Consider the following 15,579-nt stretch of genomic DNA (forward strand, 5'->3'; position numbering starts at 1 on the left):
GAGCAGAGGTGCGCAAGAGCACGATCAGTTTCCCCCTGATGTTCTTCAGTTGCATTTTGCATTTCATTTTTGTTATTACTCCGGACAGCACAAGCTTTAGGGAACATAAATCTGTTAGAAACAAAAAAAACCAGATCTGTTCCAGGAGAGTTTTCTTTACATTGTGAGCTTCGAGCCATCTTTAAACCTCTTTATTTTTGATGTCACCTGCAATTTGAAAACACAGACATGAATTCCAGGTGGTATTGAGAGGATGTGTTGTGCATTCATGTTTGGTTGAATCAGATTTTGTTACTTGAGTTTTGCCTAAATTTGTTCTTCTCCTCAGCGTACCTTTCCTGCTGTTGGGTAAAAACAGTGCCAGGATGTCACTTTAGCCTGCTAAGCAGCCAGCTCGCCAATCAAGCTAATGAATTTAAGTTTAAGCAAAAGTTAACCCACTGATTTAATTCTGTCTCAGCTGGTCTCTGCCAAATTGCTGCCTGTTGTATTTCTGTTAGTTACTTCTGCTGCTGTGTTGGCGTCCCAGGCGGCACACTGGCCCACTGCTGAGATAAGAGAGGCTAATTTTATTCCCTGTGACCCAAACCGTTCACCCTGCAGAGCAGCCAGCCGAGACACTGACTCACTCGCAGCTCTACAGTGTGTTAAATTGTCACTGGCTGTGACCTTTGACCTCCCTGCGGTAAGGGGACAATAGAGAAGGATTTCACCATCGGGGATTAACAGAGCATCACAGGAAAAAAAAATGGCTTGTCATTGTTAGTATATCTGATGTTGGCCTCTGTTTCCTGCTTGATGTTAAATGATCATTTTACTTACAACTGATTACAACAGCAGCTGACTGGCACCAGTGCGCAGAAGGTTGTCTAGCATGAAGGGCAGCTTGGCACTGCTTCACATTTTCTCCATTTTAAGGGCACTCATTAGTGCACAGCATCATATTTACTCTACTGGAAGGGCACCCTAAAGGGTACTGCATCGTGCTTGCCTCTAATCGTGCATGCACCTTGAATCTTTTTAGCATTTGTGTTCATTGCATGGTGTTTATCTTGTATGCAGCTTAATCCAACTCATACAGGTGGAAATTTTTCGCATGAATGGTAGGGGAAAAAAAACGCCTATGATATGTGTTTTTATTAGTCATCAACCCTGCAAGGCCTACAAGGCAATGAACTCAAGACTCAAGACTTTGGATAGCTCTCACGGTATTTGTGCCAAAACTCGCTGTTTTTCATCCTCTGGCGAGAAAATTGCAAGGACAGGAGCGTTGGCCAAGGAGCCATTTACAATGAAAAAGCTTTTAGAGGATAAACAGCTTACAGCCATGCTAGCGGCTCTGTGAGGCTGTACAAAGACACAGCGCAAGCTCAGAATCACAACGCTAATGTGCTGATAATAAGTAGGTATGTTGCCTGAAAGAATACATCAAGTCCTTGGTTGACAGTTTACTTTACACTTAATTTAATGACTTCCATTTTCCCAGTGTGGCTGGAATATTGTGGAAATCAATCTGCTAAATCTTTATCTTTCAAATCAGCCTTAATCAACATGGTTAATAATTATTTTGTCATATATACTTTGTCAGCTTTTTTTTAAATCTACGAATCAGAAGGATGCATTAAACCTTGAGCCTACACTTCACACAAACCCTCAGACACAGCAAAGCTTTATTATCTTATTTTCCATTTATGTTAATCCACTATTAATTGGCTCTGCAAATGTCTATCTTAAGTAGTATCTAAACCAAAGCTTCACCTCCCTGCTGGCAACATTTGCATGCAAACTCATTATCTAATCTTAACTCTACTCTCAGACTATAGCATTGTCCACACATCCGATTATCTTAATCATATTAATCAGGGTTGATACTTGTAAACCATGTAAATGCTGTAATCAAACTATCGCCCTAACCTGATTCCTCGTGGGAGGTGGGGGATTTAGTGAACGTAAAAGCGTGCTGTGCCCTGCGCTTTGATGTGCTCCAATTAATTAAAGTTTAGTCAGCCTCTGCATGCTGCGTCTTAAGTCTTCATACTCCGCTGACCCCGATGACAGTCACTCAGCCAGGCCCTCAGAACAGATTGAACATATTTATATCACTGCTTTCAAAGACATCTATGTTTTAGCAGCAGCAGCGGAGAGAAAACTGAAGGCAAATCTTATTTTTTACTGCCATTTAAGAGTAAACAACATTGTAATCCTTGAAATGAGCAAATACAAAGAATAACAGTCAATTTCAATAACATACATCACTGTAAAACAAGTTCATTTAACTCAAAAAATTGTTGAAACTGAACTCAAAATGTTTAAGTAACACAGACTTTTTTAGGTTTAAAGAATTCTTGATTAAGCTGCTTTTAAAGGTGCTTTAATTTTAAGTGGCTCTAACTTAGTTTTGTAAGTTACAGAACCATTGCTGATTATTAACTTTCTACCAGGTATTTTGTTTTCACAGTACAAATAAAAATTACAAAATGAAGTCATTCTCACTTTAAATGACTAAAGCAAGCATATTATATTATTATTTTTTACTTATAAAATTTAGTTAGTCTTACTTAAAAAGTTTATTATAATGGGTTCATAGTTAAATGAACTTACTTACTTACAGTGTACCATTTACTAGTCTGTACAGGTATAAGGGGTCTAGTAAGTTCTGGACTGTATTTCTTTCACTTTTGTTCCAACCTCCACCTTCCTCGCCTTTCCTTACCTCTTCTTCTCTCTCCCTGTGCTCCAGATTACGCCTGGCCTCTCCCCAGCGCTCTGTGTCCAATCTGGATCTACCTGGACGTGCTCTTCTCCACCGCCTCCATCATGCACCTGTGCGCCATCTCCCTGGACCGATACGTCGCCATCCGCAACCCCATAGAGCACAGCCGCTTCAACTCCAGAACCAAAGCCATGATGAAGATCGCCGCTGTCTGGACCATATCTATAGGTCAGAACGCACCCGTCACGTATCGTACAGTATAATGTTTGAAATATTAGCTTCATTGCATGCAAGCAATGCAAGTTGGCTGATTCCTAGACACAAAATAATATTCTAGTCGCAAGGATAAAGTAGATTACACGAAATCAATAAAGGCCAAATTTGCATGAATGCTGTCAAGAATAAGAAGTTTATTGATTTTGGAGATACTCTCGACCTTTTCTCCTGTAGTGCCTCTTTTCTTCATCTTCATCTGATTAGACTGTATAATTAAAAATGGAGGCACCCACAGGTTTCTGAAGAGCCACTGTGAAGCTCAGCTCCTGGTCACTCAAAGCGGCCATGCCCTTAATGATGCATAACTTTAAACCTTGATGTAATTTAAGTTTATATATATAAAAATTCAACCTGTGCAGTTGTCATGAACAGGGAAAGTACCTATAGAGACCACAACTGTTTATTGCTATAGGGCAGGCTATAAACATGTTTATTTATTATATTTTATATTTTTAATATAGGGCCTTATGGAGATTGACTCACTTCTGTAGCCAGCCTCAAGTGGCCTTTCGAGGAACTATTTTTGTTACTTCCACGTTGGCTTCATTTGCCAGCTACAGAGGCTGCCAGTTGAAACTGCTCACAACAAGGTCTGTGGATTATCTTGAGCAACCGGGTCATGATTTCTGGAAAGAGAAATTGCTCCTCAGTGAGTTTTATAATGTGTGTTTTTGGCGCTTTGAGCACCACAAGCTCAGTACCATGTGGTTCCGTTATTTTGGAGAGAAGGCAGACATCCTTACTACCGCTGATACCTCCAAAACTCAGCAAATCATATCAAAAAAAGTCTAGCTGGACAATTAGCACTACAGGTGAGAGCAAAAATATGTACTTTTGATTTTCAGGTGAACTGTCCCTTTCATTTTTGGGGGGGAAATTTACAGTCTTGTGATGCATTTCAAACTCAAACAGGGAGGTGTTTAGCTTTATGGTCATCTCTGAGGCTGGATTTGTGGTGTTGTGTTGCTGAATTTTATGTCATTGTATAGTGTTACAGTTAATTTGTCTATCCCCTATAGGCCCATACAGAGACTTGCCAGATTGATGACTGTTATTACATTTAATGACTTTTTAGGATCCCCTGGCAGTTTTCTCCAAAGGTCCCACCAGCACACCTACTGACTTTCTGAAACACTGGGAAAAATCATCAGTTTGTTGACGCTCAAAGCGTCTGGCAGCTTATTGTTACAGTTGGAACTGATCTGCATCACACACTTTTCTAAATCCCCAAAGGTGATCAGCAGCACTTTAATATTCATCTACAGACAGTGACATGCAAATGAATGAATTATGTCACCTAAAAATCTATGGCTATTTATTATTAACAGTAACCAGAGATATAATCTATGTCAACAAATGCATACAGACAGCGTGTGTAAAAACAGACTGATTTGTATTTATGTATTATCACACACAGGAAAAGGAACCACAGCAAAAATCTTAAGGATAACATGTTAAAGTGAAAATACTTATGTCCAACATGGTCCCAGACAAAAGAAAACACAAGACATTCAACTTAAAAAACTAAAAACAACATAGTCCTTAAGTCCAAAAGCACGTCACAAAATCTAAAAGGTCTCAATGAACTGAATGTATCAATTCCCCAATAAAAGTCCTAACCTGACTTCTATAAGCCCCTCTCATATAGATATACTGTAGCCTATATGTGCAGTGTTTATCTGATTTTTGATTGAATAACTAAAGCTGTGAATTAGACAGTAAATCCAGATTAATGAAGTTGAATAAGAAGCTGACTGGCTTCACATTTCAGTTAATTCTCATAGGATATAGTATTAAAAATGCTTCCCTGCAGCTCTTTTATAGCTTTTATTTTATAGTTTATTGCTTTTTGTGGCATTTGTTCAGGCAAACTCCACATACAAATAAACAACAATTAAAGTTAAAACATTTTAGAATAAGAATTGGTTTTAAGACACAGTAACTAATCTGAAGTTTATTAAGCTATTACACGAATACACCGACAGCTACATTCATTCTCATATAACCAGAATCTCAGCACAAGGTTTATTTAGTGGCTGTTCATCGTCATCAGCAGGTGGGTTTAAGCCCAGTTCAAATTTCTCTTTAAAGATCTTTAAAGTTCCTTTTTGAGATCGGAAACGGTCGTTTTTTACGAAATAATCTCACGTTCAATCATATCACATGATCTTTACAGCAGATGAGTGGAAAAAAAATGTCTTCAATATAATTTCCTCTTTGTGTTTCCAACCTCCCTGATCTGTGTCCCTTTCTTCCACATCTCCCCTTGTTAGAGCAATCTTTTCAGCTGTATAATCGCCCGGGGTAATCAGTTTGTCGAGTGTGTTTGTGTGTGTTTTGGGGGGAGGGGGGAGTGGAGTCGTGCCTCCCTCTGAGGAAAGTGCTGAGGGGACCAGATGACTTTTAAAACTTTTCTCTCAGCCCTCCCTCAGTCTGTCTGACCTCCGGCTTCTGTCGATGCTGCTTCATGGCCTTTAAGACCCAGGAGGGCCTCAATGTCTTAACACGTACAACACACACGCATACGTACACAGATTGCCTGAGCGTATCCTTAGCCTGACGTCCTCTGACCCTATAGTAAATGCAGCTCTATGCTAAGTCATTACATTAGGACCTAAACCCCCGGGGGATACAGATTGTTTCTGCATGTAATTTACTGCGTTCATTACATGCAGGAACAAAACCAAATGTCCTTCCAGAAGAAATGCGCATCCTATATTTAGGATTGTTTAATCCTTGATTCCTATGTGGGATTTAATGCAGGTGACACTCACTGGCATGAGAATGAATTGTTGCTGATGGGATGTTGTAACTTGCATGTTACAAGGTGCATGTTGAGTAAGGGATTGGATTTACAGTATCATTATAAGAATAACTCACTGGGAGGATTAAGTCCATTAAAAAGGAAAATATTAGGTTGAATTTATTGTTATTTTTCTACATTTCGGAGCTCTGAAAGCAAAAATTGTTAATCTCTAAACTTTAATCAAGGTTCAAATGTTCATTATCATTTCACATGACAATGAACTTGAATCCTTGAATAGTTATTAGACAAGAAGAATGAATGATTAAGTTTGTTATATCAGATTAGCCAGATTATGTGTTGTTTTTAATTATTATTATTATTTATTTTATTGAAATATTTTCATACCATACAAACTACAAACATACATACATACAACCGGGGAGGGAGGGATCACAATAACCCAAGAAAACAGGCTCATCCCAACCACCTGTCCAGGTAAAGGCAAAGACAAACGTGGGTCCAAATGAGACCCCTCCAACAGAATTTTAATTTCCTACAATTTTATGATATTTATTTAGAACGTAGTTTTTGAGGACTATATTGACATTTGAATTCACATAAAGTAACAGTCTGTGATACCCCCGAGATAGTGTCTGCCCCTCCACTTCGTTTTGGTTGCTTACTGTTAGCTGACTTTAAACACGTCGAGTTATACATTTTCCAATAGTGGCAAATAGCTTTTAAAGGGTAAAAATGACATAGTCGCTGGTGGCTTTTGAGAAATAAAGTGGCTAAGAGAGTCTGAAGAGTCATCAAGCTGACAACACTGAATGCAACCAAGTTGGGGGAGTCACACACTTAGGAAATAAAAAGAGACAGCGCTCAAAAAAGACATATTTAATATATTTTCTACTGTACATTACAGGGGACAGATTGGTACTTTTTCAGTAATAGGGGGAAATGTACCGCCAAAAGAATGCATGGTTACACCAGGACGCAAAAGTATACAAGTAGTAGTATAGTATAATAATAACAATAAAATGATAAATATATAAAAAGCTGTTGTCAAATAGAGTCCAGCTATTGCAAATAAGGCACCCAAGGTTCTTCCTGTGTTTAGATGCCAAAATAAGTGCATGTTTTGTGGTGATTTTGGTAAATATAGTCACAAAAAATCCATTTGGATACTAATAAAACACCTGAATCTTGAGTGTAATGTTGATGAACCCTATTATCTCACATTGCAGTGAACATAGAGGAGCTACTCAACCTCTGCAAAGCATTCAAAGTAACTGCAGATTGTGGTGAGACATCAGCGACTGAGCCCCAGAAAGCTTTCCACATTTTTCTCCCCTTATGAGCAGCTCTGCTCTACGGTGGCCCAATCTGCTAGAAAACGTGAAGAAAAATTACATGGTGTCCTTCCAGTGGAGAAAATGCGATGCAGTACATGCGGCTGGTGCCCTTTATATCTTTTCCGCCGGAGGCCCTTTAGACAGCTACTGGAGTGGCAGTAACTTGGCAATTTCAGCCAATTTCAATTACTTACAGCTATCAATTTTGACTTTTCTGCTTGCTCGCTAACTACATGTAGTTTTCAAGTACGCTACACTTGGTGTTAAGGAGTGAGAACCAACTCAGATCCGAGGAGAGCCGAGGTCTTCCTCTTCAGCCAGCGTCGTCTTAGCTGGAAACATACTGGTTATTGATTGTAAAATACTGAAAGTCACAAATCAGCATCACATCAGCAAGCTGAGCTACTCCACAACCTTTTCAAGCAACCCCCTGATTATAATAGAAATGTGTCGTGGTTCTCCTTTGTGCTTTTTACATTTTTGTGTGGGTTGGAACATCCACTCCTAAACAATGAGCGCACTTAAGAAAAGCACCAGCACTGAGATGTTTTCCTCTGACTTACATTTTCTCCAGCTGCTGTAAAGTCGTTTTGCTGTGAGAGAACAGCAGCACCTACTGAGATGAAGATGATTGACACCTCAAGATACCGGTTTTACTTTACTCTCCCCTTTTTTGCCCTGCACTCGTCCACTACTGGCTGCTTTTGAATCATATGAAATCCCAGTTTTCCCGTTGACCCCTCAAGAGGTACTACACCACAGCATTCGGCCATGATTGAGGTCTGTGAGGGCTGACTGCGATCGATGCTAAAAGATTAGCAAGGGAACATCCAACAGAAGGTGCACGCTGTATGGAGAGATTTTCTCTTTACCTTTTCAGTATGTGTGTTGCTTTCTTCCCTTTTTCCTCTTCAGAGCACTGACGCATCCGCTTTCAACTACGCTGAAGAACCAGTCTACACACACCAGTTTCCTCTTTTATGATGCATTTGAAATTCAGAGGAGTGGTCGTCCACATATTACCATGGATTGTACTTGTCAGAGGAGCTGTTTGTAAGTCAGGGTGAAAAGAGGGTTTTCATTCGTCTTTCAGAACTGCCTCCTCAGATCAAGGAAGATAAATACTGTTGTACACTGATTTCTTTACAATAAAATGTCAAAAAGTAGTGATTTTATGGAGTCAAACTTCCAGTCTCAACTCATTTATAGTATTTACATCTGACTCAAGTCCTAGTGACAGTTGGCACGCCCATCTACAGCTGGAGCTGACATTAATACCCACAGTGAACAACAGTCAGTAACCCGGACCGTGTCTCAGTGGAGTCGAAGCTGAAAATAATCTTCATTTTTCTACTTTTCCAATAATTTAGTCACACCTCCGCTTCAGGACCCAAATGGTTTTCAGGGGATAGAATCAATGAGGTGGATCATTGTTTTCCTTTAGATTCACCTGGCTGGTCTAAATGAGGAAAACAGCAGATGGATGTAATTGTTTATTCACGTTGTGTTATGCATTTTAAAATGTACAATTAATCTCTCCGGTCTGAAGCGTATCATCACGCCCCCCAGACATCTTTATTAGCTTGAGAGCATCTGTCAGCAAATTAAATTACCGCGGACTTCATCTTACAAATAAAAAGTTGAATTCACAAGCAATAAAACGCACTCTTGCTCAAGTTAATGCACCTCCTGCTTCAGTCTTACTATCGCCAGTAGATTATGTTAGCTTATGTTATGCAAATTTTAAATAAAACTCTGATGTGCAGTTTGGTCACTAACTGTTCAGTTAGTTGCAATCTGCCACTTCACCGCTAAATGCTACTAAATCCTACACACTGAACCTTTAAAACTTGCATTTAAGTTGTTAAAATTGCAAGACCTTCCTCAGAATTCTTAATATTATGATATTATAATAATAATAATTATAGTAGCCTATTATTTTGACCATAACATTGACCTCCCCAATATCTCCAAATGTACTACTGGGTTGATGCAACTCAATCCACCTCTAAAAGTTATAATATAATATATATGCATTTCAAAATTCATAGCAAACAAAAAGCTGAACTTATATAATAGGCCAACTTTATGTGACACATTTAACTGTTTTTATCACGCAGAAGAAAGTATATAAGGGAACAACTTTTGGTAGGAATAATATTTAAGGTGATGGTTAAAATAAATCCCTGAAATACAGACAGTGTTGTACTTTTTTTATATTTTTATATACTCTCCTCAAAAAAGTCAGACTTCCGTCCAGTGAAGAAAAGCAAAGAAACCTCCCGTGTAATAATTTCTGCACGGTCCCTAACCTGCACATTTACAGCGACTATCTCCTTCTAAGATCACATTTACTGTGTTGACTGTGTATAATAAGTGTACACAAATTCACCTCAGTGTTATCAGTGCAAAAACAAACCATAAAATGTACACAAAGCAAAAACAACAGTGTCTCGCATTTGATACATATCGCTGAAAAACACGTCGTACTTCTTACAAGCAGCACTGACAGATCCAGTTGATTGACAGCTACAGATACCAGGTAGAGTTTGTACAACCTTTCCCTCTTCCTCTACAGTCCTTCACAACCGGCTGCTTTTGAATTGTAAGAAATCCCCTGTTTTTCTGCTGGCATTTCCTTGACCCCTCTAAAGGTTTTTGCTCCACTACATGCTGCTGTGATTGAGGTCTGAGAGGGCTTACTGCGATCAATGCTGAAGGATTAGCAACACAACATCCAACAGAAGATCCTCGCAGCCGTTCTCTCTGGTGTAACCACACACTCTGTTTCAACCCATCAGGACACATTATGTCACTTTTTGTTCGACATTCTAAAAACTAGTCCCAGTTGTGTCACTCCTATTACACTACATTTCTGACCTACTGAATTAAGCTTTTAAGTAGCACTTGAAATATCTTATTCTATTTACTGCATTTGCATCAGAATTGTATGATATAGTATCTAATTATAGAATAACCATTTCGAGAATGAATAATATTGCGAAGACATTTTCCCATGGACTAATATAATAATAATATATACTAATAGAGTATATAATGAGCATTCGTGCAGCAGTGTAAAAACAGGCTACAAAGTGCTTTACATAGGACAAACTTATACCAAATAAATAATAAAAAATACAGTAAAATAATGGTCATATAATCTTCAAAACAAGTGTTTCTGCATTGTGTTATCAGAATATGTTACCACACATGCTTCCTTGTCAATGTCACACAGACGCCCTTTGACAACAGACTTATCGTGGTCATGGATTAGCTACCAAGACATTTCACTGCTAAAAAACCTAAAGAGAGTCCTGTTGAAGAGGATAAAACCGGACATGACCCCTTCTAAAAAAATTAAAAATGTGAGATTTAGTTGATATAATACAAACTGCACACATATGGTGTTGCATATTCAACCCTCCGGGTGTGTGTACTTTCTTGACTTCCGTGTTAAATCTTGCAATAAATATTAATTTCAAACTGCTCAAAACAAGTCAGCTGTCATGAAGATGAACAATAATTCCTGTTTTTATCAAATGTTAATACTCTTAAAGGACCAGTGTGTAGGATTTAGTAGGATTTAGTGGCATCTAGGGGTATTTAAATACAGCTCAGCCATCCAGTGTGTAGAAACTGCAGTGGCTCCTTCTATTGTAACGAAAACAACAGTCCTTGGTGATTATACACTAATGAAAACATAACTATGAACATTATATCCAATTCATGCATCTGCATTCTAAACCTACAACTTTTCTGCTAAGTAAAATTTGCATGATGGTTTATTTTATGGAAACTTTTTTTGTTTTTTGACAGAATTTGATTGAGGACAGCAACCTTCTTTACTTTTGTTATCAATAATTGTCTCAGTCCTAGAAAGCTTTATTGGACATGCATTTGATTTTGGAGGGACCAAACAGTTTTCTGTCAAGTAGTCTTAAATAAAACTTTCCTCTCACTCTCTCTCCTTCTAATCTTATTGCTTTTCTGTTTGCAAGATCCCCTCCGCTACCTCTATATTAGCTACAAAGCATGAGCATGCAAATACATTTCCTCTATTCCCCAGGCGTACAGTCGATGTCTCACCCTGCATTTGCCGGCGTCTGCTCTTTGGGTTCACTGAAGTGTGTGGTGCTCACAAGGGAAATTTTTTTTTAGAGCAGCTCATACCCTGATGATTTTACAGATCTCCCTACCTGCTGGTACAATAATCTTCCTCCAGCAGCAGAGCCCTTTAGCAGAGCCACTCTGCGACCTGCCACAGAGCGAGGGTGTCGGTTGTTCGCTCTGTGGATTTACAGAGTGGGCAAGTTGGGCTTCAGCAGATAACTGTTATGACCCGAGGAAGCAAAATCTGCTGCATTTTTACTTTAAACAGCACAACATGAAGTGCAACCTGTGTCCGACTGCCAAAAGTTACATTGTAAATTATGTCATGAAGTAGCCAGAAGTTGCCCATCAGGCTTTGCTCCACCGAAATTACAGAAAAAACATGTTTTCTCACTTCAATCCAGACAATATATTTGAGGTGACAGTTTTTTGGTGTTCACCATCCATCCAGCCTTTTTCTGTCGCTCATCCGGGGCGGGGGCGCAGCAGCAGCAGGCTAAGCAACATAGTCCAGATGTGCCTCTCCCCAGCAACGTTTTCCAGTTCCTCCTGGGGAATCGTGAGATGTTCCTTAGCCAGATAAGATATATGATCTCTCCACCATGTCCTGGTTATACACTGTAGTCTCCTAACAGTTGGTTGAACCAGAAAACCGGAACGTAGATGGACTGGTAAATCGAAAGCTTCGCCTTTCGAACACCTGCATTACCGCTGTATGTGTTCAAAGTAGGGCCGTACCCAACGCAGAATGTTGTCAGTCAAATCAGATTTGGCCTGTTCAACACCTTTAAACTCCTATAAGCAGTTCCTGCGGCGGAAACGTGGCTACATGAGTCTAGTTTTTTAGCCGACCTCCCGTTTTAATGCCTTTCTTCGTCATCTGTGATGTGAAAACATCCATCAACACAGTCAAAGAAAGTTAGTGTGCATCCTGCTGATAGTTAAGTTATAAAATCCCACAGCCACCACAGGCCGAAGAGTCAGTGACAGTAAACAGCAGTCGAGGAAGTTGTACCAAGTGGTTTAGCTGACTTTACTGGAGCAGAGAACGTCAGAGCAGCCGCTGTCCGGCGGTGTCACTCTGTTCTCTGTTAACTACCACTCTTCTCTACTTCCACCACAGACAGTTATGTGGTTTGTGGTCATTCTGAGACTTGCTTTGTAAAGTTCACGGCCTTGCCATGCTGTCGGTCTGTGTACAATGACACAGCTGGAAAACAGCGAGTCAACTCGGAGTCTTCTTGACTGATGATTCGCAGCCCATGTTACATGAATAAAACATTTATATTTAAAGAATTCAACAGCAACAATTCACTCTAGAATGTCCCTAGTACTCTGGATAATCCTCAGACAGACAGAACAGTTTTCATTGGAACTACTGTCTATCAAAAAAATGGTCCTAAAGAAAACTGCTGACAATAATGTCTGTTCTTTATACAGAGGTACTGGGACACACTTCCTGGAAGGAGATATTGCTGTAAAAAAAAAATTTAAATATAATTCCTTACCGCTGTAGAGGCAGAAACCTTAATGACAAATATCCCAAAAACCCCAAGCTGCTAAAACCTAAACTTTATGCATGACTGGATGCTACTATTTTTGCAATTTGGGTGCAGCAGTCCCTTTAAAGTCTGTTTGAGACAGAATGAATGAATCATGACTTAAAACCACCGGACAGTCTCATTAGTCAGAACAATTTGCACATCACAGGTTATTTGGACATTCACAGAGGAACAGTGTTTACAATTAATGCAAACAGATTCATCCTCATGGGCAGTGTGTGTGCAGTCGATTGCAACGATTGCATTAAGGGAGCTGCCACTGCTTTCAAATTGCGTTTTGATGTTGGCCTGGTCACCAGCTCAGCAAGAGAAAATGATGTACCTTGCACTTAAATGAATTATGCAACTCAGGGAGGACTGAGATGTCCAGACTTCTCCATGAAACACTCACTGTTGCCAAGAGCCTAAATACCTGTGAAAACCTTCTCTCTTCAGTGTCTGCCGTTCTGAAACAGATCCCAGGTCAGCGGACACTTTGAACAGAAAAGCTCTTTGAAATCAGAGGCGGTGCATTAGCCAGCGTTATTATCATAGGTCAGAAAATCAGCACGGCCTCAAAAGGCTCGCTCACCTCGTTCTTTTGTCGGTCAGTGTCCTCTAATAGCACCAAAGCAACTATTATAACAGCATGAACATCCATTAAACGCTGAGAGAGTTTAGGATCTTTAATAGCATTTCGATTCGTAACAGGTGTATCTCTCATTTTCAACGTCTAATATGTGTTATTCTAGCATCTGTATGCCTAATTTTTCAAAATTGGGGGATAATGAATTCGTGTGATGTTCTAAAAACCACCAAATGTGTTTGGGAGTTGGTCATGAGGAAATTATTTTTCGTTTTTCCAGCCGTGATTTACAGAAATGATCCTCTGTGTTTAGTTCATAGTAATTTAACTATTAAATTAAGTAGAAACAGGTGTTTTTTTTCTCCTCCCTGATTCATGGTTGTTACCTCCATGGTTCATGTTTAAATCAAGGCTGCTGACTGACAGGAAAAAACTACGGAAGCCCTAAAGGGCCATGCATTCATACATTTTATTTCCTCCGTTTCCCGCGATAACAAGTTAATTTTCTCGAGATCTCGAGATTACGAAACTTTGTTTTCCCGTGATAACGATATAATGAATTCAAGATCTCGAGATAATGACTGTAATATGATAACTGCGGTCAAGCCAGCCGTTACTCCGATCTCCGTGGTCAAATCAGCCACACTTAAATTTACAGCGTATTCACTTCCGGTTTTCAAAAAAAAGGTATTAAGAACAGTAAGCTATATTTCGAACCTATATTTAAAATAAAATATGTTACATTAAAGTGTTTCATGCGCCCATGATGAATAAAAAACATACTTAATATCAAGCATTTTACTGCACCAATGTGAATAAAATGCCAAAACAAAAGTTCCATATTTGTACCTCCAAGTGGCATCTTTTCATATATTTGAGGCTTGGAATAATTTAAGCATCGTTTTCATGTAATCATTGATGGTGGTTTCTCTGTGTTTCCTTGTCATAGTGAAAGCATTGTACTAATATTATTCCAGGAATATTCTGAAACTATGATCATAATATTGATTATTTTTGGCATATTGCCATATTATTATATTAACTGATTATTCTTCATTACACCTTTGTATTTCCCCCTAATTTTTACTCTGTAATTTCAAGGACTTTTGAATTTCATTCACTATTTTGGACATTTTTGGCTTTTATTTTGATAGCAGGGAGTGACAGGAAGTGAGGGGAGAAAGAGGTGCAAGAAAATAATTTTGAGAGAGATATATGATGATATGATGATAGATAATTATGAGTTGCTGTTACCTCATTTATATATAATTACTGATGTGTTCTACCTCATATACATTTAGATATTTCACCCTGTTTAACCTCATGTATTTGCTCCTTTGTTATCCTACATTAATTAATTGTTTACCTGGTTATTACGTTGTTATCACTTAGCTGTAATGTTAAAAAACCCTGTGCTACAAATGAAGTGATGTGTTTGCATTACCATGAGCAACATCAGTCTGTTGGGAAAAGAAAGAAGCTTTAAAATAAAGTTAGCTAAGTTCTCATCGATATAATAGAAATGAAAGATATTGAATCCTTTATCCTCTCCGTCTCTCTCTCTCTTTCTCTCTCTCTTTAGGTGTGTCGATGCCTATCCCAGTGATCGGCCTCCACAACGAAGACAAGGTCTTCGTCAACGGCAGCTGTGTCCTCAACGAGGAGCGCTTCATGCTGATTGGCTCCTTCGTGGCCTTCTTCATCCCACTGGTCATCATGGTGGTGACGTACTGCCTCACCATACAGGTACTCGTGTCTGTTCGTGCCTTGCAAACGCTTACTTTACCTTTTCTTTTTCTTGTCACATTCATAACCCTTCTTCTTCTTTTGTCTTCCTCGCCTTCACTCCCAATCCTCCACAGGTGCTCCAGAGGCAGGCCACTGTCTTCCTGTACGAGGCAAAGACTTCCTCCCAGCAGCCTTTGCACACACCAGCAATGACAAATACATTACAGCCTCCAACCACCACCTTCCCCCTTCCTCAGATCAACACACTCGCTGCTTCAGACTCACAAGGTATAAAAAATAAAAAATAAGTTTGTTTGTTTTAACAGAAAAAGCACCCATATAAATATTTTAATCAAGGAAGTTATAGTAAATATGTGAATTTATTCACCAGCAATACCAATAGGTTTTTTCAATATGGTAGATTTTTACAACCCTTCTGTTGTGCCTTATGTTGGTATTTCATCTTGTTTTCCCTTTCTGGAGATTTTAATCCTTCCACAAGCCTTAGAAATCCCTAAATG

The 15,579-nt window shown here is 39.1% G+C and overlaps 1 protein-coding gene across 5 annotated transcripts in view; it reads left to right on the forward strand.

Moving 5' to 3' along the window:
- htr2cl1 (5-hydroxytryptamine (serotonin) receptor 2C, G protein-coupled-like 1) overlaps positions 1–15,579 on the forward strand; it is a 139,306-nt gene that overhangs the window by 115,451 nt on the left and 8,276 nt on the right. For all 5 annotated transcript variants that reach the window (XM_051400457.1, XM_051400461.1, XM_051400460.1 and 2 more), the window contains 3 exons: positions 2,741–2,941; positions 14,913–15,076; positions 15,193–15,346. In XM_051400457.1, coding sequence (XP_051256417.1) covers positions 2,741–2,941; positions 14,913–15,076; positions 15,193–15,346 — 519 coding nt within the window. The remainder of the gene's footprint in view (positions 1–2,740; positions 2,942–14,912; positions 15,077–15,192; positions 15,347–15,579) is intronic.

Source organism: Dicentrarchus labrax, unplaced genomic scaffold (genome assembly GCF_905237075.1).
Source record: "Dicentrarchus labrax unplaced genomic scaffold, dlabrax2021, whole genome shotgun sequence".
NCBI classification, from domain to species: Eukaryota; Metazoa; Chordata; class Actinopteri; family Moronidae; genus Dicentrarchus; species Dicentrarchus labrax.